This window comes from Bufo gargarizans, chromosome 2 (genome assembly GCF_014858855.1).
Source record: "Bufo gargarizans isolate SCDJY-AF-19 chromosome 2, ASM1485885v1, whole genome shotgun sequence".
Taxonomy (NCBI): domain Eukaryota; kingdom Metazoa; phylum Chordata; class Amphibia; order Anura; family Bufonidae; genus Bufo; species Bufo gargarizans.
The window spans coordinates 68,508,740-68,533,533 of NC_058081.1; the positions used below are offsets into that span (position 1 = coordinate 68,508,740).

General features: G+C 42.1%; 1 protein-coding gene across 7 annotated transcripts in view; it reads right to left on the reverse strand.

Annotated features, from left to right (window-relative positions):
* The window catches only part of LOC122929445 (adhesion G protein-coupled receptor E1-like), a 49,496-nt gene extending 32,056 nt beyond the window's left edge, over positions 1-17,440 (reverse strand). For 3 of the 7 annotated variants that reach the window (XM_044283013.1, XM_044283014.1, XM_044283010.1), the window contains exons 1-8: positions 17,371-17,408; positions 9,229-9,288; positions 6,600-6,779; positions 5,275-5,364; positions 1,582-1,713; positions 1,264-1,353; positions 769-930; positions 145-234 (exon numbers count right to left, since the gene is read on the reverse strand). In XM_044283013.1, coding sequence (XP_044138948.1) covers positions 145-234; positions 769-930; positions 1,264-1,353; positions 1,582-1,713; positions 5,275-5,364; positions 6,600-6,779; positions 9,229-9,288; positions 17,371-17,401 — 835 coding nt within the window. In that variant the 5' untranslated portion in view covers positions 17,402-17,408. Of the gene's footprint in view, positions 1-144; positions 235-768; positions 931-1,263; positions 1,354-1,581; positions 1,714-5,274; positions 5,365-6,599; positions 6,780-9,228; positions 9,289-17,370 lie in introns of all 7 variants that reach the window. The other 4 variants (XM_044283016.1, XM_044283012.1, XM_044283011.1 and 1 more) reach the window with 3 other exon arrangements.
* Positions 17,441-24,794: the final 7,354 nt, after the last annotated feature.

Genomic DNA, 24,794 nt, shown 5'->3' on the forward strand with positions numbered 1-24,794 from the left:
ATGAATTCTAAGGAGAACGCAAGAAATCCTGAAGTCATGTTGTACTTGACATCTTACTCATCATTTTACTGTAATGAGTGTAATTATTCATTGGAAGAAGAGTAGAATCTCACATTGAGCTGAGGACTCTTTGGAAGTGCTCACCTGGTTGTGATGTCGGGGATCCTGATTGTGTGTACACTGCTGTGTCTACCACATTTGATGTAAAAAATGGACTCCTGGTGGTACTTGACTCTGATGAAGAAAAAGGTTTAAGAAGTAAGTTTCTGAGTTTCACCACTGAAATGGATCATCAGGAGCATGGCATAGCGGTTTGAAAGAGACGGTGTGCCGACCACCTCCAGTGGTGAAGTGGACTCACACACACATATGGACCTAGCCCACACATCAGCGAAGCAGGGGGCAGGGGGCCTGGTTATCCGCGTGATGTCATTCATTCCCCTGTATCAAGCACCGTAACTGAAAAGTTCCATAAAAATGTCATACATGTGAGACACCATTGTCTTCCAGTGTAAATGTCCCTACTTTATTGGTTAAGATCATAATACCGTACAACAATTCTCAGCATACAGTAACTGTATTCTTCCATTAGATTGGCAATCTGAATTCACACGTTTCTGTGAATTCTACATCTTAAATAAAATACAATAAATAATGAAGTTATGAAACTTGACAACTCACATTTCACATGATTGCAAAATGAATCTAATTGATCAATGCAAGAAATAGGATTTCACATTGGGTCGAGATCTCTGGTGAAATGCCCACCTGGTTGTGATGTCGTGGCTCCAGTCTCCTCTGTTTTTTTTTTAGATATGCTGCGTGATGTTACTGATATCTCTACTGTTGATGTTGTAAGTTGGTTGTAGTGGGTAGTGTTTCCCATATTCATGCTTGATGTCATCAATGGAGTGGTGGTAGAACGTGGGGCTGATGAAGAGGTTGGGAATTTATTAGGAAACTGACTGTTTAAAGGGGTTGGCCACTTTCTGACTACCCAAAAGCCCAAGAATATCTGACTCTTGATTGTTTTTTTTTCTCCATATGTCTTGGAGTGTTTACAGTAAGACTCTCTACCTGAGGAGGTGGTGATGGTGAGTTCACTAAAAAAGTCCAAGAGGGGCCTGGATGTATTTCTGGAGTGTAATAATATTACAGGTGAATGTTACTAGAGATGGGTCGTTTCACTGTAATAAGTGGAACTAATCATTGGAAGAAGAGTAGAATCTCACATTGAGTTGAGGACTCTTTGGAAGTGCTCACCTGGTTGTGGTGTCGGGGATCCTGATTGTGTGTACACTGCTGTGTCTACCACATTTGATGTAAAAAATGGACTCCTGGTGGTACTTGGCTCTGATGAAGAAGAAGGTTTAAGAAGTAAGTTTCTGAGGGTATCCCATCAATGTATGATCAGTGTGGTTCCAACAGGGGGTCATGAGAAAAAAAGAGGCCACAGAACTAGTGAACAATGTGGTCTCTTCATTCTACTGATCAGTTGGGTATTAATAGGTCTATGAATAGGCTGTCAATTAAAAATACCCAGAAAATCAGCTAATTATTATAATCATATAGCATATTTACCTGTACATACACCATCCAATTTCACCAAAGTCACGCAGTTTGGTTGTTGTGGCAGACAAATGTGATTACAATAGCAGTTGTTACTCTTACAAGAGGCTTCAAAGGGACAATCTGAGTCATTCTTGCATTTATCTGCATAAAGCAATGACAATAAAATTATTTATGGACTGTTTTACTATAATAGTCGCCTTTAGCCTCACCCAATTTATCCAACGTTCAGAGAAAGGCGCTATAAAAATACGGCGCTCTTTTGAAATACCATATTTCTCAAGACACTAGACAACAGGCATAAATATACTGATCTTCTGTTTCCCTTCTATTACAAAGCTGTCTGCCTGTAGCCACCACTAGGGAGAGCTCAGTGCATAGGAGTCTGTACAATTACCATGGAAGTTATAATAATCTTATTGCTTTGAGTTCCCCCTAGTGGTGGCTGCATGAAATTGCAGGGTTTTCACGAAGAGAAGAAGCTTTTCCCCCGGGCTCCATGGCAGTCATGTGGTCTGCCTCCATTGCAGGTACGGCATTAGACAATGAACACTTACTGCCAGGTTCCTCACAGATTACACCTTATCAATGGGGAAGAGGGCACAAGCTGTGATGAGCTTGTTGTCAAATGACCCTTATAACTTAAAGGGATTGTCCAAAGTGGACAGCCCCTTTAAGTTGCAACTATCATGTGGCACGTGCAAATTAAACAAGTGAAACATTATACAAGAGGGGAAAAACTAGTTAGTGCTAGGAGTGCAGGCGTGAATACCTGAACTGAAACCAGAGGTTCTTTTCTCAAGGGTTTAAAATGTCATAAAATTGTAATGTTGATTTTTTTTCACTTGATCCAACAGTTTCTTAGACTTGTAAGGTGGTACCTGCATTGTCTCATGGTTTCATTCACTGCCATATAACTTTATTACATGTGTTTTGATTTGTCCCTGCTGCCTTCCTGTAGTCAGGCCCCTTCCTGTCCCTGGTAGCCATGTTACGCTTTTGTTGTGCAGACATCTCCTGTTATATTTTCATTCGCTGAATTGTGCACAATTACAACAATATCATGGAATAAACCTCATCTGGATTCTTCATGTAGGTCTCCTCAGCCGTGTTTTACATTGCCTGATAGATTTGAAGGAGTGCAAAAGTTTGGGCACCCTTGGTCAAAATTATTGCTACTGTGAACAGTTAAGCAAGTTAAAGATAAAATGATCTCTAAAAGGCATAAAGTTAAAGATGACACATTCCCTCCTTTGTATTATAAGCAAAAACATTTTTTTTCTTCATCTTTTACATTTTCTAAATTGGAAAAAAAGGAAAAGGATCAGAAGCTAAACTTTGAGCACCCTGGATGGTTACTACCTAGTAGCACCCCCTTTGGAAAGTATCACAGCTTGTAAATGCATTTTGTAGCCAGCCAAGTATCTTTCAATTTTTGTTTGAGAGATTTTCATCCATTCTAACTTGTAGACGTCTTCCAGTTCTGTGAGATTAATGAGTCATCTTGCATGCACTTCTCCTTGAGGTCTAATCCACAGATTTTCAATGATGTTCAGATCAGGGGACTGTAAGGGCCAGGGTAAAATCTTCAGCTTGCACATTTTGAAGTAGTCTGTTGTGGATTTTGAGGTGTTTTTAGTAATATTATCCATTTGTAGAAGCCATCCTTCAGCTTTTTTACAGTTGGTGTTATATTTGCTTTCAGAATTTGCTGGAATTTCATTGAATCCATTCTTCCCTCTACCCGTGAAATGTTCCTCGTGCCATTGGCTGCAACACAACCCCAAAGCATGATTGATCCACCCCCCATGCTTAATGGTTGGAGAGGTCTTCTTTTCAAGTCTTTCAACTCTTGTTTATTCTTCCTTGCAAAAATCTTCCAGTTCTGTGAGATTCCTGGACCGTCTTGCGTGACATGCTCTTTTGAGGTCTATCCACAGATATTCAATGATGTTCAGATCAGGGGACTGTGAGGGCCATGGTAAAATCTTCAGTTTTCACCTTTTGAGGTAGTTTCAGGTTGCCATTTCTTCAGTTTGAAATGTAATTAAAGGAAATCTGTCAGCAGTTTTCTGCTGCCGTCACTTTTAAACCCTAAGGCCTCTTTCACATGAGCGTGGCGTGTGAAGGCCCGATAAGATGCGGGTGCGTTGCGGTAAAATGCGCGATTTTTCCGCGCAAGTGCAAAGCGTTTTAATGCGTTTTGCACCCGCGTGAGAAAAATCGCCATGTTTGGTACCCACACCCAAACCTGGACTTCATCACTGAAGTTCAGGCTTGGGATCGGTGTTGTGTAGATTTTATTATTTTCCCTTAAAACATGGTTATAAGGGAAAATAGTAGCATTCTTAATACAGAATGCAAAGTAAATTAGGAATGGAGGGGTTAAAATAAATAAATAAAGAAACTTACCTGCTCTGTAGCTGCCGATCTGTTCTATCTTCAGGACCTGGCAAAAGACCTGTGGTGACGTCACTATGGTCCAATCACATGGTTCATCACCATGGTGAGGGACCATGTGATTGGATCACGTGATGTGACGTCACCACAGGTCCTTAGCCGGCAGCTCAACATTACAGAAGAAGACAGAGATCCGCAACTACATGATCAAGTGGACTCGGTGAGTTAATTTTTTTTTATTTTTAACCCCTCCATCACTATTTTACTTTGCATTCTGTATTCAGAATGCTATTATTTTCCCTTATAACCATGTTATAAGGGAAAATAATACAGATCGGGTCCCCAGCCCGATCGTCTCCTAGCAACCATGCGTGAAAATCGCACCGCATCCGCACTTGCTTGCGGATGCTTGCGATTTTCAGTGATATTTTATATGTCTCATTTATGAGCTAACAGTAAGCATCATAACCTTTGCAGCGGTGGCCTGGAGAATAGTCATGGCTGATTCTTCTCTCTTCCTTCTCTCTCACTGGTAGTGAAAGGAAAAAGTGAGTCCAAGCTATGGCTCCTGAGGAAAGGTCAGGTAGTAGAGAATGTTACGAAGCAGTGTGCAGAGAGACCTGAGGGAACATCACCTCTGAGTTCAGCGAGGAGAACCAAGGTACTGTAAGTGCGCTAGCTGGTTGAAGACTATGGAACCATGATCACCATGAGGAAACATGTGCAGCCAGCCCCGGTCGAGCTGTCTAGTGAAATTACCTTGGTGTCCACAGGTGATTAGCTGATTGAGTGAGTTGACCTTTCCATGACACATTAACCACATTGAAGTAAATATATTCACGATTGGCAGTCACCGTCTGTCACCCCTTTAGAGTCCATTCACACATCCGTGTGTGTTTTGCAGATCAACGGATCCGCAAAACACGGACACCAGCAATGTGCGTTCTGCATTTTGCGGACCGCACATCGCCGGCACTTAATGGAAAATGCCTAATCTTGTCCGCAATTGCGGACAAGAATAGGACATGTTCTATTTTTTGGGGGATCGGAATTGCGGACCCGGAAGTGCGGGTCCGCATTTCCAGATCCGGACAGCACATCATGCGGCCCCATAAAAAAGAATGGGTCCGCAATTCCGTTCCGCAAAATGCGAAAGGGAATTGAGGACGTGTGAATGCAGCCTTACTCTGTGTGCCTAACCTGGACGGTCTAGGAGCAAACAGTATGACCAAGACTCCATCCCCCAACCCCTTACACACTGGCATGGCCTAATTTACCTATTGCCACCTTGTGCTGGATTCTTACCTGTACATTCATAGAGTCCATTTTCATTCACCTTAGAGACATATCCTCTCCTACATGCACATGGGAAGGTCTGTCCTGTTTTACAGCGCGCTGAAGGATAAAACATTTGGTTCAGTGAAAAACATGGAAAAATAAAAGGATTAAAGTATAAACCTTGTTTCAGGTTATTTTTCAGGATAAGCTGCCATTTGGGTGTACATGAGGAAAAACACTATTTCTGGCTATTATATGACTCGGAACTGGCAATTTTATCAGTTTTTCCTCTGCAATCTGTCTGTATTGTCTTTTTTACCAAGCTAGTAGGTGGATATTAGCTGGCATCATGTCTCCCCATACACAGGACATGGAGAAACAGGAGGTTCTGCTTCCTAACTCTCAGTAGCTCACCCTCAGAAGCAGGAGCACCAATGAAGGACATTACACAGCAGAACTAAGAAGTTTAGATGTGACACCAGTAGTAAAGTTAGTAGTAAACCCTCTCTGTGTCAGGCTCTCTGCCTCTGCCTGTCTGCAGCAGCCCCTCCCCTCTCCATAGACTTCTATGTAATCTGATCCTCCATTAGCAGGAAGTTGTCTTTACTGAAGACGGATCTAACTAGTGAGAGTTAGACCCTCATACACACGGCCGTGTCCGTTTTTGCAGTTTGGAAATTCTGGATCTACAAAACATGGATACCGGCCACTTACGTTCCGCATTTTGTGGATCAGCAATTCCTGCTCTCTGCTTAGAAATGCCTATTCTTGTCTGCAAAACGGACAAGAACAGGGCATGTTTTTTTTTTTTTTGCAAGGCAGACATATGGATGCGGACAGCGCACAGTGTGCTGTCCGCATCTTTTGTGCCCCCGTTTAAACGAATGGGTCCCCATACGAGCCACAGAAAATGTGCATTGGATGCGGACTGAAACTACGGTTGTGTACATGAGGCCTTAGTAAAGAGGAGGAGGGAGCAGGAGAGGAATCTGATAAGAGGAGAAGGAAACATCTTTTTCTGACAAAGATTCTCATATCTGGCAGTTTATCAAAAAATAAAACACAAAAAAACTGTTACTCTTTAAATACACAGATAAAGTTAATGGGACCATTTCCCCTTGATGGGATTGCTCTTTCTGAGCAACCTTTTTACTGTACAGATCTGAAGGGTCCTGATAGACTCTACAAGACATCTAGCAGTGGAACACCAAATTCAGCATGGTCCCAGTGTGTCTATTCCATCGGTCCCTGCAGACCTACATTACATTTTATCTGTACAGTAGAAGTCTCTTGTAAAATAATTGAGTGCATAGGAAATACCACGAGGTGTGGGGTAAGACTGTGTACATTACCAAGACACTCTCCTCCCGGGTAAGTGATGGTTAGCTTCTCCTTGTCATTCAAGAAGCCGTTCTCACATGCACAGTAGTAGCCGTAACTTGTTTCCTCGCAGTAGGAATGGGCCGGACACTGATTCAGAGCGGGGTCACACTTAGTAAAATGAATTGCTTCTTGGGGCAGAAAACGAATTGCTAGAAAAGAGTAACAAAGTATTATATATAATACTACAGGAACAATATGGGGGCTCATTTATTAAGACTTAAGTCCCTCTGTGCTGCTAGAGGAAGCGCTAAAGTTATGTCGAGGTGCAGGCCTCTACATCAGATTGGCGCTTCTCCAAGCAGGCCGTGCAACAGACTTAAAGGAAGGGGTTGTCTCACTTCAGCAAGTGGCATTTATCACGTAGAGAAACAAGGCACTTACTAATGTATTGTGATTCTCCATATTGCCTCCTTTGCTAGGTTAATTCATTTTCCATCACATTATACACTTTTCGTTTCCATGGTTACAACCAACCTTCAATCCAGCATCGGTGGCCGTGCTTGCACACTATAGGAAAAAGCGCTGGCCTATGTCTGCTCCTATGATCTTGTCCACCAGAAAGGCCAGTGCTTTTTTCTATAGTCTGCAAGCACGGCCACCGATGCTGGATTGCAGGTGTGGTGTGCGGTGTGGTGTGCGGTGTGGCCATACAGCAGTTTTTGACCACATATAGTGTGTTTCTGCAGAATCTGGGCAATTAATATTGTGGTCTGTTTTGCTGTTAACCTTTGCTGTGCTACAGGAAAAAAAAATTGATTAAAATGAAAATCTGGGGGAAAAAGTGAAATTATGAAATTTCACCATCATTTTCCAGGAATTCTTGTAGAATTACTAAAGGGTTAAATAAGTTTGGAATAATTTGAGTAGTGTAGTTTTTAAAATGTTAGAATGGGTCATTTATGGGTGGTTCTGCTATGTAAGCCCCTCAAAGTGACTTCATAACTGTAATAAAGGTAAATCATTGACCCAAATTTACCACTAACATGAAGTATGATGTGTCACAGCAGGCATTTTTCAACCATTTGTGTATCCATTTTAATGGCCATTTTGCATCCGATTTTTTAAGTTATAACCCCAACCCCTGCAATGTCTTCAGTATATGTATTATTTTCATATGCAGATCATCTGTAGCATGGAATATAGCAGAGTGGGGGTTTTGGGGTCTGTAGTTTTCTTTGTATTTTTTTATATCGGTTTACAAATTTTTATAGAAATCTGAAAAAAATGCAACAGTCTGCTGTCTGATATATCTTCCCTGTTACATAATTCGCCATAATATAACAATGGTGCAGAATATAGAAAATAAATTAATTAGTTGAAGATTGGGCATTACCGTTCACCTCAATGGGGCATGTCTGAACTCAGAGCTGTGTTGGTGAACATTGTTAAATCAGTACTGTGCAGTGATCCATGGGTAACTGAGTAGCAGTAAGGGTCCATTCACACGTCCGTAATTTGGGTCCGCATTTGTTCCGCAATTTTCAGACCCATTCACTTTCAATGGGACTGGAACGGATGCAAATCCGCATTTTCGGGATCCGCATCCGCATTTTCAGGATCTGCATCAGTTTTTTCGGGATCCGTTTTTTCGGGATCCGCAATTCCATTCCTGAAAAAAATAGAACATGTCCTATTCTTGTCCGCAATTGCGGACCAGAAAAGGCATTTTCTATTTTAAGTGTCTGTGATGTGCAGTCCGCAAATTGCGGATCGCACATCGCAGGTGTCCTTGTTTTGCGGATCCGCGAAACACTTACGGACGTGTGAATGGACCCTGAACGTGGCATCAGCAATATGACCCTGTGTGTAATGTGACCCCCGATAGTCACTCAGCAAGACAAGAGGGTTCTGACATCACAATATATAGCGGCAGGTTATACAGAAGATGGGGCCCCTTTGTAACACTTGCTATTACACTTGCGATAACATATAGTGCCAACATAATACTTCCACACACAGTACACATATTACTACCATATAGTGTACAAATAATATTTACTGTACTTTTTAATTTAATTTAATAGAAAATGGTGTAACTAGCACATTTTTAAATCACTTCATTTAAAAAATATGCCTGCATCCCCCTGGAAAAAGCTGTAAAGTCATGGGCGTCTAGGGGTCTCATTTCCAGCTCAGTTGCAGTCCACTGCCTCTCGTCAGACAAGAACTGTTTCTGGTAAGAGAGACCCAGAATACGGCACAGAGGAAGTGGAGGCGTGTCAGAGCTAGCTGAGCTATGAGCCTGATAAAAGAACTGCTTCTACACTGCTTCTGAACATCACAAGAGCCTCCTGTGTGTCTGTATAAGTTGAAAAAAAAAACATAGTGGGAAGTAAGGGAAAAGATGTCATAGCAGTACCAGTGCTGGCAGACTTCCACAGAAGGGAACTTCTGAGAGAAATGCATCTAACTGTGCAGCTGAAACAGGGAATAATTTGGCTGAAAAACACATTTGGGAAGCCCAAACATAACTGTTCCTTCACAGCCATTATGAAAATGTTTTTTAAAACTCATGTACGCCTTAAAGAGCCCACATAAAAGTACCATATAACTCCCACATACCAGAAAAATTCATATTCACTTTCCCTTGTGACTTACCATACACTATCTTTTGTGACTTACCTATCACTGTAGAGAAGCTCAAGAAGAAGCAGAGACCTAAAGAAGAAACAATCTGTTACATTAGGGTTTAATGTCTCAGCAAGCAATCTTAAAGGGGTTGTACCACAAAATCTATTCTCTATGGGACCGCCAGAGATAGTCAACATCCTTAGCAGTCCCATAGAGAATAGATGTTTGACCTGCTGTTCTATTCAGGGGATTGATGGTTTCATATCAATTCAGTAGAATTGGTAGAAGAGGTGCTGCGGCTAATGTTGAGCAAATTGAAGTATCTGAAGTGGACTTCGATCCGAATTTCAGGGAAAATATGATTCCCCGTGAAGCCGAATCTCCTCATGCTAAGTGGTAACTAATCAATTTTCCTGAAATGATGGTGAAAAAAAAATCATACTCACCTCATCCATTTGAGCGCGAAGAGGCCGCTGCGGTCATCTTAATTAAAGATCGCACGCAAAATCTCGTGCACAGTGATGTATGGCGTCACTCACCACACTGGCCAGCACCGTGCAACATTTTGCGTGGGATCTTCAATCAAGATGGCCACGGCGGCCTCTTCGCGCTCAAATGGATGAGGTGAGTATTTTTTTTTAACCAATTAAGGCCTCTTTCACACTTGCGTTGTCCGGATCCGGCGTGTACTCCACTTGCCGGAATTACACGCCGGATCCGGAAAAACGCAAGTGTACTGAAAGCATTTGAAGACGGATCCGTCTTCAAAATGCTTTCAGTGTTACTATGGCAGCCAGGACGCTATTAAAGTCCTGGTTGCCATAGTAGGAGCGGGGAGCGGGGGAGCGGTATACTTACAGTCCGCGCGGCTCCCGGGGCGCTCCAGAGTGACGTCAGAGAGCCCCATGCGCATGGATGACGTGCCATCACGTGATCCATGCGCTTGGGGCGCCCTGATGTCATTCTGGAGCGCCCCGGGAGCTGCACGGACGGTAAATATGCTGCTCCCCCGCTCCCCACTACACTTTACCATGGCTGCCAGGACTTTAACGTCCCGGCAGCCATGGTAACCATTGAGAAAAAGCTAAACGTCGGATCCGGCAATGCGCCGAAACGATGTTTAGCTTAAGGCCGGATCCGGATCAATGCCTTTCAATGGGCATTAATTCCGGATCCGGCCTTGCGGCAAGTCTTCAGGATTTTTGGCCGGAGCAAAAAGCGCAGCATGCTGCGGTATTTTCTCCGGCCAAAAAACGTTCTGTTCCGGAACTGAAGACATCCTGATGCATCCTGAACGGATTTCACTCCATTCAGAATGCATTAGGATAAAACTGATCAGGATTCTTCCGGCATAGAGCCCCGACGACGGAACTCTATGCCGGAAGAAAAGAACGCAGATGTGAAAGAGCCCTAACCCCTGAAAGCCCTAATTTTTTATCTCAGATGCTGCAATCAGTGATGAACGCGACATCTGACAGGTTCATTGAAGGGGGACGGCGCAATCGCCATTTCCCATCATTGCGCCCGCTACTTACAAAGAAATGTGCTTTGTGATGAAGTAATTTGCCACAAAGCTAATTTCTTTGTGAAATTTGGCAAAGCAGCCAGCTCATCTCTAGCTGCGGCCTGACAGACGTTACATGTGTATTAATGACAATATATGAACTCCTCTATTGACACCCAGCAGGACGGTTAAGAGGCACTACTGTATTTCTGTGACTTTTTTTTTTAAGGTAGTCTAAGTATATCATTACAGCAGGGGGGATAGATTTTTAGCATATCCTGTTATACACACATAACATCTGGTGTGCAAAAGCAAAAAATGAAAATTAAACTAGACAGACTAAAAGGTGAAATAGGTGAAAAAAATCTTTCTAAAAAAATATATGTATATTTTTTCGTTGTTCATTGCCTTGATTTACTGTAACCTATATAAGACAGCTTTCGGATGCGTCAACGACTAGAGATGAGTGGATCACTCAAAATTCTATTATTATTATTATTTATTATTAAAACACCATTCATTCCATAGCGCTGTACATATGATAAGAGGTGCACATACATAATACAGACAATTGCACTAATCATGAACAAGACGAGTTACAAACTGGTACAGAAGGAGAGAGGGCCCTGCCCATGAGGGCTTACAATCTACATGGTATGGGAGAAGGACACAGTAGGTGAGCGTAAAGCTGGTCATGATGATATAGCAGCAGCAGGGTCACTGCTATAGTAGGCTTGTCTGAAGAGGTGGGCTTTCAAGTTTCTTTTGAAGGAGTCCACTGTAGGTGAGAGTCTGATATGTTGGGGGTAGTGAGTTTGAGTGTGGGGAATGCATGGGAGAAATCTTGGAGGCGATTTTGGGAAGAGGTGATAAGAGGAGAGGAGAGAAGAAGGTCTTGTGAGGATCGGAGATTGCGTGTGGGGATGTATCAGGAAAATAGCTCAGAGATGTATGGAGGGGACAGGTTGTAGACGGCTTTATACGTATTTGTTAGAAATTCAAGTTCCAGTTTGATTCAGTTGACTCTGAGTTCAAAATCTGAGTTCATTCTACCTGGATTGAAAGTACTCCACTTAGCATGAAAATTTGTGTATGACGCAGAGGTCTCCTAGGACAAATTTTTTCTCCGTTGTTACATTTTTTACAAATTTTTCTCACCTCTCTTTCCCTCTCCACTCCTCTCTTGCACTTTAACCCTTCTCTCTCTTTCTCTCTCTCTCATACTGTATTTTTTCTCTAGTTTCTCACTAATTTCTCTCTCTCCTTCTCTCTTTCTCTCACCCCTCCCTCTTTCTCTCTTTTGCTTTATCTCTTTATCCGTCTCTCTCTCCCCATCTCTCTCTTGCTCTCTTTCTTCTTCTCTCCAAAATTCACCTAAATCCAATGACCAAAAGTTTGGATTCAGATCCACCTAAAATTTTACAAAATTTGGGTGGAATCTGATTTGTTACGACCTCTATGAGGTTCTGCTGAACTAGACATAGGATCACAAGCTAACCTAAGTCTGGTCCAGGCATGAAGACCACAATATAGATGCTAAAATGTACCCGGATTAGTATGCCTGTCTGAACGCTACCCTTAGAGAAGCCACAGCAGCGGCGATGCGTGTGGTGCTTTGGGCCCTCCACAACAACCAATGTGATTTTTGGTGTATGCTACTTTGTCTTTTTTCCGTGTATTCTTTTTTGTAATTGATTTCTCTAGTTTTCTGGCTCAAATGCAGCCAGAAATATATGGCAGCTCAGAGCCGCCGGAGGATGAGCCTAATTTAAGATGAGGCCTGCACCTAGTGACAAATTGGGCACATCCTCTGTCAGTGCAGGGCCATCAAGGAAGGCTCAGAAAGCATCAGAAAGCTTTATATATATCACCCATGAAATTTAGTTTTTGAAAGATTAAGTTTTAGATAGAAGACATGATGTTGGAGACAGCAGACAGACAGTCAGTGGTGTTCTGTAGGGGGGGATGTCAAGAGAAGATGTACACTACTCACAAAAAGTTAGTGATACTTGGCCTGTGGGTGAAATTTCAGGATGAACCTAAAATGCACTCTAACCTTTACAGGTGAACTTAATGTGGCCTTCTCTTTTGAATGCATATGTCCAACTGTTCAGCGTTTCAGTACTTTTTGCACAACTTGCTATTCCCTAACAAGGAGCCTAACGGCAAAATTCACAACAGGTATTTGATCCATGAATCGACCAATAAATTTCCTGGTTCAAATAGAATTGGTATTCAAATAGTCCTCCTCATCATGCTGTTCACATTTTGACATCATGAGATCAAGACGACACCTAGCAATTGATCAGCAGTACCTCGCCATTGTGAGGCTTCAAGCAGGATGTTCTCAGATGGAAGTGCCCACTGAGCTTATAGTGTCACAGAGCAGGTTGCAACAGAGATACAGAGAGACTGGAAGAGTCACAGAGGCATAGACGTGGACGTCCTTTGGCCACATCCCACAATAATGACCACTTCATTGAGAACAATGCCCTACAGAACCAGATGATGAATGCCACACAACTCCAGGCACATTTAAGGGAGGTGAGAGGCACCTAAGTGTCACGTCAGACCATTCAAAACCATTTACATCAGTGTGGTCTGCATGCTAGATGGGTACCTGACCACACCACCAGGCACAGGAGTCATCGTCTGGTGTGGGCCAGGGAGCATCTACGCTGGACAAGGGATCAGTGGGTCTCAGTGCTGTTCACTGATAAAATTTGATTCAGGCTAAGTAGAAATGATGGCCGCCAATAGTGTTGGAGACATCAAGGAGAGCGCTATGCATCAGCCACTGTTGTCACCAGACAAGCCTTTGGTGGTGGTGTTACAGTGTGGACAGCTGGGTCTAGTCAATACAGAACTGCCCTACACTTTGTAAATGGTGCAGTGACAAGCCCATACTACATAAATAACATCATTAAAGGGGTTGTCTGGACTTTTTCTGACACCTGGCACCCCCACCGATCATCTGTATGTGAAGATGGCACGCTGTGCGCACGTTCCGTCTCCCTTCTCTCTTCTTGCTCTGCTGCTGTATGTCTATGGGACAGCAGCAGCAGAGCAGGAAGAGAGAAGAGAGACAGCATGTGCGCACAGCATGCGCCATCTCCTCATACAGCTGACCGGTGGGGGTGCCAGGTTCTGGACCCTCACCGATCTGATATCGATGACCTATCCTGAGGATAGGTCATAAATATGAAAAAGTCCAGAGAATCTCTTTAACCCAGTCATTGTGCCTCTGCATGAACAACACAGGACTAATTTGATCTTCATGGATGACAATTCGTCAGCTCATGGAGGTCTGATCATTAGACAACGGTTGCTCGAGGCTGGAGTACCTAAAATAGAGTGGCCTGCCCTTTCTCCAGACCTGAATCCTATTAAAAACCGATGGGAGTCGTCGTGTAGAGGCTTGTAGCTCTGTAACCCAGAACCTCAATGACTTGAGGGCCGCCCTTCAAGAAGAGTGGGATGCCATGCCTCAGCAGACCATAAGTTGACTTGTGAATAGCATGAGATGTCTTTGTCAAGCTGTAATTAATGCTCAAGGCCACATGACAAGTTATTGAGACATTGACATTTTTTGTGGGGGTATACCCACCACTGTTGTTGGCTTATGTTTCAATAAATTGTTTGAGATGAGGAAATCATCATTGCTGCTTCTACTTAAATGCCCTACTTGATATAATATCACTGTAGCATGAACTTTTTTCATAAATTTCACCCAAAGCCAAATATGCCTAACTTCTTGTCAGTAGTGTATATAGTTGGGTATTGTCAGCATAGAGATGGTACTAAAGATCAAATATACTAATAGTCTTTCCAATAGAGGTTATGTAAAGATAAAAGAGGAGAGGATATTGGATTGAACCCTGAGGAACACCGACAGTAAGAACATAAGGAAAAGAAGTATAGCCAGCGAATGATACACTGAAGGAGTGGCCAGAGAGATAGGAAGAAAACCAAAAGAGAGTAGTGTCCTTAAGACCAATAGATTGGAGCGTGCTGAGTAGGAGATGGTGGTCTATAGTGTCAGATGCTTTAGAGAGATCCAGGAGAATGAGCAGAAAGTAGTCATTGTTGGAGTTAGTTGTCAGGAGGTCAATTGTCATTTTGGTGAGGGAGTTTCTGTAGAGGGTAGAAACACAGGTTTTAATGGGTCAAGGAGAGAGTTAACAGAGAGGTAGTAGATGAGATGAGAATAGTATGTAATGAGGTTATGACACAATATTTGAAGGAAGAGTGGAAGATATGAGAAGAGAGAGCTTTGGAGGTTCTCAATGTAGGGGGTACTACTTTATTCAGGGTGCTTCTGAGGGTGTCATAGTGTTGTGCAATCAGATCAGGATAGAAGAGGGAATATATTGGGGACAATGATGACTGTAAAGAGTACATTTATGATTATCAATTGCATGTAGATTTCTGAATGTGTAATAAGTAGGAGTATGCTAAGATGGATGAGCATTTACAAAAGTGAAGGAGAGAAGTTTGTGGTCAGAGAATGAGAGAGGAAAGTTGGTGAAGTCAGAAACCAAGCAGGGCTGGGAGAAGACCAGGTCATGTGTATTACCGTCTGGGAGTTAGAACGTTGTGAAAGGCCAAGAGAGGATATTAGAGACAGAGGTTGGGAGGCAGATGGGGAGATAATGCTGGCTATGGAGATGCTAAAATTGCCCAAAATGAGAGTTGGCAATTCTGAGGACAGGAAATGTGTTACCCAGACAGCAAAGTGATGCAGGAAATGGGTGGGTGAGCCGAGGGCTCAGTGTACAACCACCGCTTTCAGCAAGAGTGGGTGAAAGACTCTAATAACCTCAAAAGATGGGAATGGGGTGATGGTACTGGGGGAATGACCTGGAAAGTGCACTGTGGGGAAAGAAGTACGCCAACTCCACCACCATGTCTGTTCTCAGATCTGGGGGTATGAGAAAAATGTAAGCCACCATAAGACAGAGCAGAAGGGGACGTGGTGTCAGATTGCTGAATCCAAGTTTCGGTAAGGGTGGGTTCGCACTTGCGTTATGGCATTCCGTTACACAGATTTAGTAGGGTTAGCACTCCAGCTCTTAACTCAAATTTCTTAACTCATCGCGTTATCTTGAAATAAAAGCCATTGAAAAGCAATTGAAGGTGTTTGATTAGATTAGATAACACAACTCAGGAGTGTTAACTCTACCCCATCCGTAGGTTCCATTTATCACAGAATATAACGGAATTCTGGATGGAATGCAAAACGGAAGCCTTTAACCCCTTAGTGACCACCCATATGTCTTTTTACGGCAGTCACTAAGGGGCCTTAGGCTGGGCCGCCGCTGCACGGGCCCTGCTCTAACAGCCCAGACCGGCAGGAGTTCTGGGCTGTTTAACACTTTACATGCTGCGGGCAGTGATGCCCGCCGCATGTGAAGTGCTGACAGAGGGAGCGGACTCCCTCTGTCTCCCATGGGCACCCCGCAAATGAGATCGCAGGGCGCCGATGTGTGTGAAGACTGGCAGGGATCTGATGTAGACCCCAGACCAGCCTTCAGTAATTTCCAGCAGGCTGCTCCAGCTGTTAGAAAAGCATTGCCAAAAAAAAGCAATGCACTATAGGGATAATGCATTGCATTTTAAAAGCAATCAAAATATGATAAAGTCTGTTATAGTCCCCTTGTGGGACTATTAAGTGTTAAAAAAGAGAGAAAAAAAACATTTATTAAATAAAATAAAATAAATACAATTTCACCACGCATGCCAAGAAACCGTACATCTGTATCACACAGCTTGATGAAGGGCACCAAATTTGGGCCCGAAACGTTGCTATAACATGTACCACATTGAAAAATCTATAAAAATATACATTTTTGGAAGATCATTTGGTGTGCTGTCTCAAACTAAACATTGAGGACCTAGGCAGCCTGTCTGTGTGTTGGTTAGGACGGGTTCACATCACAGTTTATTTTTCCATTCTTCTGATCCGTCAGAAGAACAGGAAAATAAGAAAAAAAATGGATCCCATATTTTAAGCATCCATTATGCTCATTTGGCTTCCGTTTTAGCCATTTCTCTCTTAGATCTGTTATTTTAGACGGAAAAAAAGTATTGCTTGGAGAACAGTTTTTTTCCATCCAAAATAACAGATCGCAGACGGAAAAGGCTAAAATGGATGCCAAATATGCATAACGAATGCTTAAAATACAGGGTCCATTTTTTTTTCTTTATTTTTCTGTTCTTCTGTCGGATCAGAAGAATGGAAAAATAAACAGCAATGTGAACCCGTCCTTACTGCTTAATCTGCGGCTCACACAAGAGCACCATCAGTACAGACAATTCTACCAAAAACATACATTAAAATAAAAAATCATCAGTACAAGGTATGGACAACCTAGCCCAGTGGAGGGGCCTTTGATAAACCAGTAAGCGTATAATGATTTTGTGGGCTCACCACCAAATTTCGTAACATTATGAAGTGATTTCTGGAGAATACATTTTAGTTTTCTGGGGCTCTAAAGTTTACAATAACCACATTCATACACCCCTTTTAGTTGCTGAATTTTGCACTAACACATCTTCCGATATATAGGGAATTTCAGCTCAACCCAGTATACAAAGGTACAGCTCTGCTGCATCTGTATTTGCCACCCTCATTTTTGAGAAACTGCTAAATCCAGGCTACTCACCATAAAATAGGAGTCTTCGTGAGGTCTGCATTGTGACCAGAGATGTATAGAAGTGAGAGCTAGAAATAGAGAAGTGTTCTCTACATGGATATTCACTCTGGTGATAACATTATGGGTTACATAGCACTTCCTCTCAAAATACACAGTGACTCATAATTAAGGAGAAGTTTTAATTTACAAATTAAGGCTTAATAGGGAAATCACAGCATGGTATGGACAAGGGTTACATGGAGGTGTGTGTGTGTGTGTGTGTGGGGGGGGGGGCTAGGGGGTAAATCACAATGTTCCTTTCAGCATAATCAGCATAAAGCCACCCTCTATTTCAGAAAAAAAAAAATCACATTAACTGGGAAAGGAACAGAAAGCTTCTCAGACTACCTACAGTGCCTTGCAAAAGTATTCACCTGTATTTTGGTGCCTGACAACCTGGAATTAAAATGGACTGTTTGAGGATTTACATCATTTCATTTACAGAACAAGCCCACAACTTTGAAGATGTTTTTATTTTATTTTATTGTGAAGCAAATAACAAATAGGGCAAAATAACAGAAAACGTCAATGTGCATAACTATTGACTTGCGGCAATCACAGCTCCAAGTCGCTTTGGATAAGTCTCTATGAGCTTGCCACATCTTACCAATGGGATTTTTGCCCATTCCTCCTTGCAAAACTGCTCCAGCTCCGTCAAGTTGGATGGTTTGCTCTTGTGAACAGCAATCTTTAAGTCTGACCACAGATTTTCTATTGGATTGAGATCTGGGCTTTGACTAGGCCATTCCAACACATTGACATGTTTCCCCTCAAACCACCCAAGTGTTGCTTTAGCAGTGAGTTTGGGGTCATTGTCCTGCTGGAAGGTGAACCTCCATCCTAGCCTCAAATCATGCACAGAGTGGTACAGGTTTTGCTCAAGGATATCCCTGTATTTAGCACCATCTTTACCTTAACTCTGACCAGTTTCCCAGTCCTGGCTGCTGAAAAACATCCCCACAGCATGATGCTGCCACCACCAGGTCTCACTGTGGGGATGGTGTTCTTTGGGTGATGTGATGTGTTGGGTTTGCACCAGACATAGCATTTTCTTTGAAGGCTGAAAAGTACAATTTTAGTCTCATCAGACCAGAGCACCTTCCTCCATACACTTTGGGAGTCTCCCACATGCCTTTTTGCAAACTCACAACGTGCATTTTTGTTTTTAGCTGAAAGTAAGGGCTTTCTTCTGGACCACTCGTACGGCTTATTGTCGTCCTATGTACAGATACTCCAGTCTCTGCTGTGGAACTCTGCAGCTCCTCTAGGGTTATCTTAGGTCTCTGTGCTGCCTCTCTGATTAATGCCCCCCTTGCCCGGTCTGGGAGTTTTGATAGGCGGCCGTCTCTTGGCAGGTTTGCTGTTGTGCCATGTTCTTTCCATTTGGTTATGATAGATTTGATGGTGCTCCTGTGGATCATCAAAGATTTAGATTTTTTTTTTATAACCTAACCCTGACTTGTACTTTTCAACAACATTGTTCTTTACTTGTTTGGAGAGTTCCTTGGATTTCATGGCAGTGTTTGGTTAGTGATTCCTCTTGCTTAGGTGTTGCAGCCTCTGGGGCCTTTCAAAAAAGGTGTGTATTGATGCCTCAGAGTCCAGGTCAAAATTTACAAATCTGACATACGTCACTTTATGTGGTAATAGCTTTGGAACACATTATTTATCCAAGCCATTCTGAGAAGTTTAGAAGCAATTCTTAAAATTTTAAAGAAAATTTCCAAAACTTTTTAAGGACCAGTTCAGTTCTGAAGTCACTTTGTGGGGCTTACATAGTGGAAACCCCCGATAAATGACCGCATTGCAGAAACTGCACCCCTCAAGTTACTCAAAACTGATTTTACAAACTTTGTTAACCCTTTAGGTGTTCCACAAGAATTAATGGAAAATGCAGATGAAATTTCTAAATTTCACTTTTTTGGCAGATTTTCCCTTTTATTAAATTTTTTTCTTTAACACATTGAGGGTTAACAGCCAAACAAAACTGAAACATATGATTTTTAATAGCTCTATATTACGTTTTTTGTGAGGCAAGGTAACCAAAAAATGGCTGTTTTGGCACCATTTTGTTATTTTAAATTTTTTACAAGATTCATCTGACAGGGTAGATCATGTGCTATTTTTATAGATCAGGTTTTTACGGATGCAATGATATCAAATATGTCTACTTTCTTTGTTTGTTTCAGTTTTACATAATAAAGAATTTTTGAAAAAGAAATTATGTTTTTGTGTGTCCATTTTCTGAACGCTATATTTATTTTTATTTTTCTGCCGATCGTCTTGTGCAGGGGCTCGTTTTTTGCAGAAAGAGTTGAGGTTTTTATTGGCACCATTTTTGGGTACATACGATTTTTTGATCATTCATTATTAAACTTTATGGGGAAGTTGACAAAAATTGGCTGTTTTAGAAAGTTTTTATTTATTTATTTTTACAGCGTTAAGGGTCATGTGACAGTTTTATAGAGCACATCGTTACGGAAACTTTTTCTTATTTATTTAAGTTTTACACAATAATAGCATTTTTTAAACCCAAAAAATGTTGTTTTAGTGTCTCCATAGTCTGAGAGCCATAGATTTTTTATTTTTTGGGCGATTGTCTTAAATAGGGTATCATTTTTTTGCGGGATGAGGTGACGGTTTGATTGGTACTATTTTAGGGGCATATGCCTTTTTGATCGCTTGATGTTGTACTTTTTGTGATGTAAGGTGAAAAAATTGGCTATTTTGGCACCGTTTTTTTTGTTTTGTGTTCACCTGAGGGGTTAGGTCATGCGATATTTTTATCAAGCATGTTGTTATGGATGCGGCGATACCTAATATGTACACTTTTTTATTTATTTCACTTTAACACAATAATAGCATATTTGAAATTAAAAAAATTATGTTTTAGTGTCTCCGTGTTATGAGAGCTATATTTTTTTTTTCTTTGAGTGAATTTCTTATGTAGGGTCTCATTTTTTGCGCGATGAGGTGACAGTTTTATTGGTACTATTTTGTTTGACATACGCCTTTTTGATTGCTCGGCACTTTTTGATGTAAGGTGACAAAAATGCCTTTTTTTGACACAGTTTTTATTTTATTTTTTATGGTGTTTATCGGACAGGGTCGATCATGTGATATATTTATAGGGACAGTTGTTACGGACGCAGTGATACCTAATATGTGTAGTTTTTTATTTATTTTTTCATTTTTTATAGGGAAAGGCAATTTTTTTTATTTACATTTTAATTTATTTATTTATTTTTCTTTTATTATTTTCTCATTTTTTTTAATCAAGTCTCATTTGGATCTTGAAGATCCAGTGGGGCTGATTGCTGTACTATACTTTGCAATGCTCTTGCATTGCAAAGTATAATACTTTCAGATTTCCTGCAGATGGTAACACCAGACGCCTTTGCAAAGCGTCAGGTTGCCATGGCAACCATCGGGCGCTGCCATCACAGCGCGGCAGCCCCGATGGTTGAGAGAGGGAGCCCCCTCCCTCTATTAACCCCATTGATGCCGCTGCTGTGGCATCTAAGGGGTTACAGCAGAGTGTCAGCATACTGCTGACACTTGCTGCTGATGGCGGCGGCTCAAGAATGGAGCTGCCGCCATCAAATACAGCAGGGGGACCGCATTGGGGGCAGGGGGCACAGATGGGGGCAGCACTGGAAAGGGGGGGGTATGGCCAGCATTGAGGAGGCACGGATGGGGGCAGATGCATGGATGGAGTGGGGAGGGGGGGGGGGCCGCATCAGGGGCAGGATACATGGATGGGGGGAAACCGCATCAATTGCCGGCAAGGGACCACTCTGATTGGTCCCTAGCCGGCATTACTGAACTGTATGCTGTCCGCGACAGCAGCAGTGCAGGGGCAGAAACTTTAATCCAAGCGTTTTGCAGCGCTTGGATTAAAGAGCTGCCATGACGTCTATACACATGCTGGCTGCACGAGGTATGTGCAGCTAGCACTTATATAGCCGTATGGCAGTCAGGAAGGGGTTAAGCATGTTGACTACCCCTTAGTCATTAGCACCATCTCTACTGCTTTTACTCAGTTGCGCCTTTACAAAAACCATATTTGTCTCCTTTCACAGTCATGGAGAATTTCACAGTGTAGTACCCAGGGTCAGACTGGTCCACCAGAGCACCAGAGGATCCTCCAGTAGGCCCAGGCTCTAATAATATATTGAGCCTCAAAAGTCCAGAGGAAAAAACTAATTTATAGTTTGTACTGCCTGATTACAAGAAAGAAACTAGCCTTCACTTACAACCTTGGGAACTACTGTAGTTGTGTCAACTGTAAAGACTTTATAACTCCCATCTGCGCTACCACCGTTATTCTCTCCATCTCCTCACTAGGCTGCTGCACCTTTTGGTGCCAATCATGGGCCACTAGGGTCTATTTATTCGATTATAACCTGTTAGACTCTATTGGTAAAGTAGGGATTGGGCCCCAAGAATAATTTTCTCTGGTGGGCCCAATGAACTCCAGTCTGACACGGATAGCACTAATGATGTTCAGATGGAAAGGAAGAAGTAGAAAGCTTGATTGGAGTCCAAGTCACAAGATCATTAGATAAGTAGCATTTACAGCAATAGAAGAAGGAAGTCAATAGATTACAGGAGTAAAGAGGCAAATGATGTGGTGACAGATATAAGAACATACAAAATATGTAGACATAGTTCTTATCGATTGTAAAAGTAGGGGAAGTACTGTATATTTTGCAATAAAAAAGAACACCAGGTCATGGGATCACAGACCACCCCTCCCCCACACCAGACTGAGAACTAATGAGAAAGCACTAGAGAATTGGAGAAAATAAAGGTTGAGGTGTTTATTATGGGTTAAACAATTCTGTAAGATGAATGAATGACTACACAATGACTAGCAAGATAAAGTGCATAAAAACAATGTACAACCAGCGTTAAGGTGCGTTTACATGGCCCAAGAATCAGGCAGATTATCCTGGGAACGATCGTTCCAGACAATTTGCCCATGTAAATGTGCTAAAACGCTCGTTCATCGGGTGTTCCCATCGTTCATGCAGGCACCACAGATCATGGCTTTAGGGCAGCAGATCGTGCTGTCTAAACAGCGATTTGCTACCCAGAAACCATGAAGTATTGCGATCCCTCGTCCGCATGCTGTGGTGGTGATCGCTGCATGTAAATGCAGTGGTCTTTTTTAATGAAAAAGCAGCCGACTGTTGGGAAGGAACGCTTTCTTTACGACAATTGGCCACTTCGTCGGCCCATGTAAATCCAGCTTTGGTTGGTTGTAGTATACTGTATATTGGGTGAAAATGTGTGAAGTTGCTGGCTTCACATTGTTACAAAATTAGGTCTTATGAGCCATTGTTCTGGATGTGGTTCAGCCACTGTATTGCCTAGCTGGAGAATAAAGCAAGAATCCTCTTGATTTTAACAGTGGGTACAATTTTTGTTGACACATAGGCATCAAGACTGGTGCCTGCTTTGCTGGTATTGATGGAGGAGGCATGTCATTTCTGACGAGACGCAGGCCTATGATGAAATACCTGGCTCCTCTGAAATCTATGGCTGCTCCAAACTGCCATCGGTTTTAGACTTTACTTACTCCAGGTTCTGACATAAATAATGATGAATGAGCCGGGGGGCCATGATCCGTTCACACTCCTTCCTGGCCATGCCCCTTTCCATAAAATTGGTGAGGGTAGCATAAAATGTTTAGTGCGACTAGAAAAGTTGAAATTGCATTGAAAAGTAGCAAACCCAATGTATTTTCAACTTTGTTTTATCCCCAAAAAAGGCTTGGGGGAATAAATAATTTCCCCAATAATTTTCTTTTATCAGGAATTTTACCTTCAGAAGCAAAACTGCCCTATGGGTGCTAAGTTCATCCTCTTCCTTGCAAATATATACATGTCCTATTGGGAGGAACATTACATCTTCCATGTACAGAAAGTCTTATATCAGGTTTTAAGACAGAATACATATAGATGACACGCCAATTGTCTGGGAGGGGGGTGAGAGAAATTATGTTACAGCCTTTGTGAACTACACCAATAACAATAATGAAAACTTATTTTTCAGTATCAAAAGTTGCAAGACACTATATGCAAAATCTATACATAAACTAATACTGCATTTATGTGATAAATAAACATTAGGTTGTTAGCAAATATATTTTGATAAAAAAATATCTGTGCCCACCCACCACAACAAGGTGATCTCAGTCCAGATGGGAACCCACTATATTTAATACCTATCGCCATGCCTTATGGGCATCTAAATTCAGGAGAGCAAAACAGACACATCCTGTATACTGTGGTGCTACAATTTTTGTCTTTTTTTTTGTCTTTGTAGTAGATACTTGGATGTGTGGCCGCCTCCAAGTTTGAATGCACTCCTATTATCTCATCCACCATCTATTTCACAGGTTGCTCTTCCTCTCATTGGATGCCTGGTGGCAAGCAGAGGTAACGATTGTAGCAACACAGTATACACATATGTGTGGGGTCTGCCAGGGGTGTAGCCATAGAGGGTGTAGAGGCAGCAGTTGCTACCAGGCCCAAGAGCCTGAGAAAGCCCAAAGACCCTTGTGTCTCATAAGCAGACACCAGTATTATAGAAAATGCATGCTGGGAGGGCTCTGTTATAGATTTTGCACTGGGTATAGAATCTTCAAGTCACACCTCTGGCTGGAGGGTCAAGAATTTGGCATGGGGGAGGGGGGGTGACATTTCAATTTTTGCCTTAGGCAGCAGAACAGCTATGTGCTCCTCTGCCCCTTGCCACAAAACACTGAGGGAAGGGGGCCAAGCTTAACTCTTGCACCAGGGCCCATGAACCTTTAGCTACTGGGGTCTGCTCTCCTGAACTTAGATGTCCATACAGTATGGAGATAGATATTAAACAGAGTAGGTACCCTCCTGGACTGAGGTCACCTTGCTGTGGTGGGTGGGCACAGATATTCAAATGTGGTATTAGTTTATATATACATTTTGCATTTAATGCTTTGAGAGTGCTACTATGTTATTTTTTTCTTTAATTGTGTCCATGTATTATTATTATTCATTTGAAAGCACCATTAATTCCATGGTGCTATACATCAAAAGAGTGTTATAAAAAAAATATACAAATACAATCAAAATACAAATAAAATAAACATGAAACTATTAACAAACTAGTACAGAGGGGGAGAGGACCCTGCCCATGACAATCTACAAGAAGAGGAAGGATGCAGTAGGTGACGCTAAAAGCTGCTCATCTGGTTGTATGGTGGAAGCATTGTAGATGGTAGGATTTCCTGAAGAGGTGGGTTTTCAGGTTGCTTTTGAAGAATTGGAGTTTGGGGGAGAGTCTGATATGCTGGGATAGGGAGTTTCGTGGGGGATGTACGTGATAAATCTTGTAGATGATTGTGG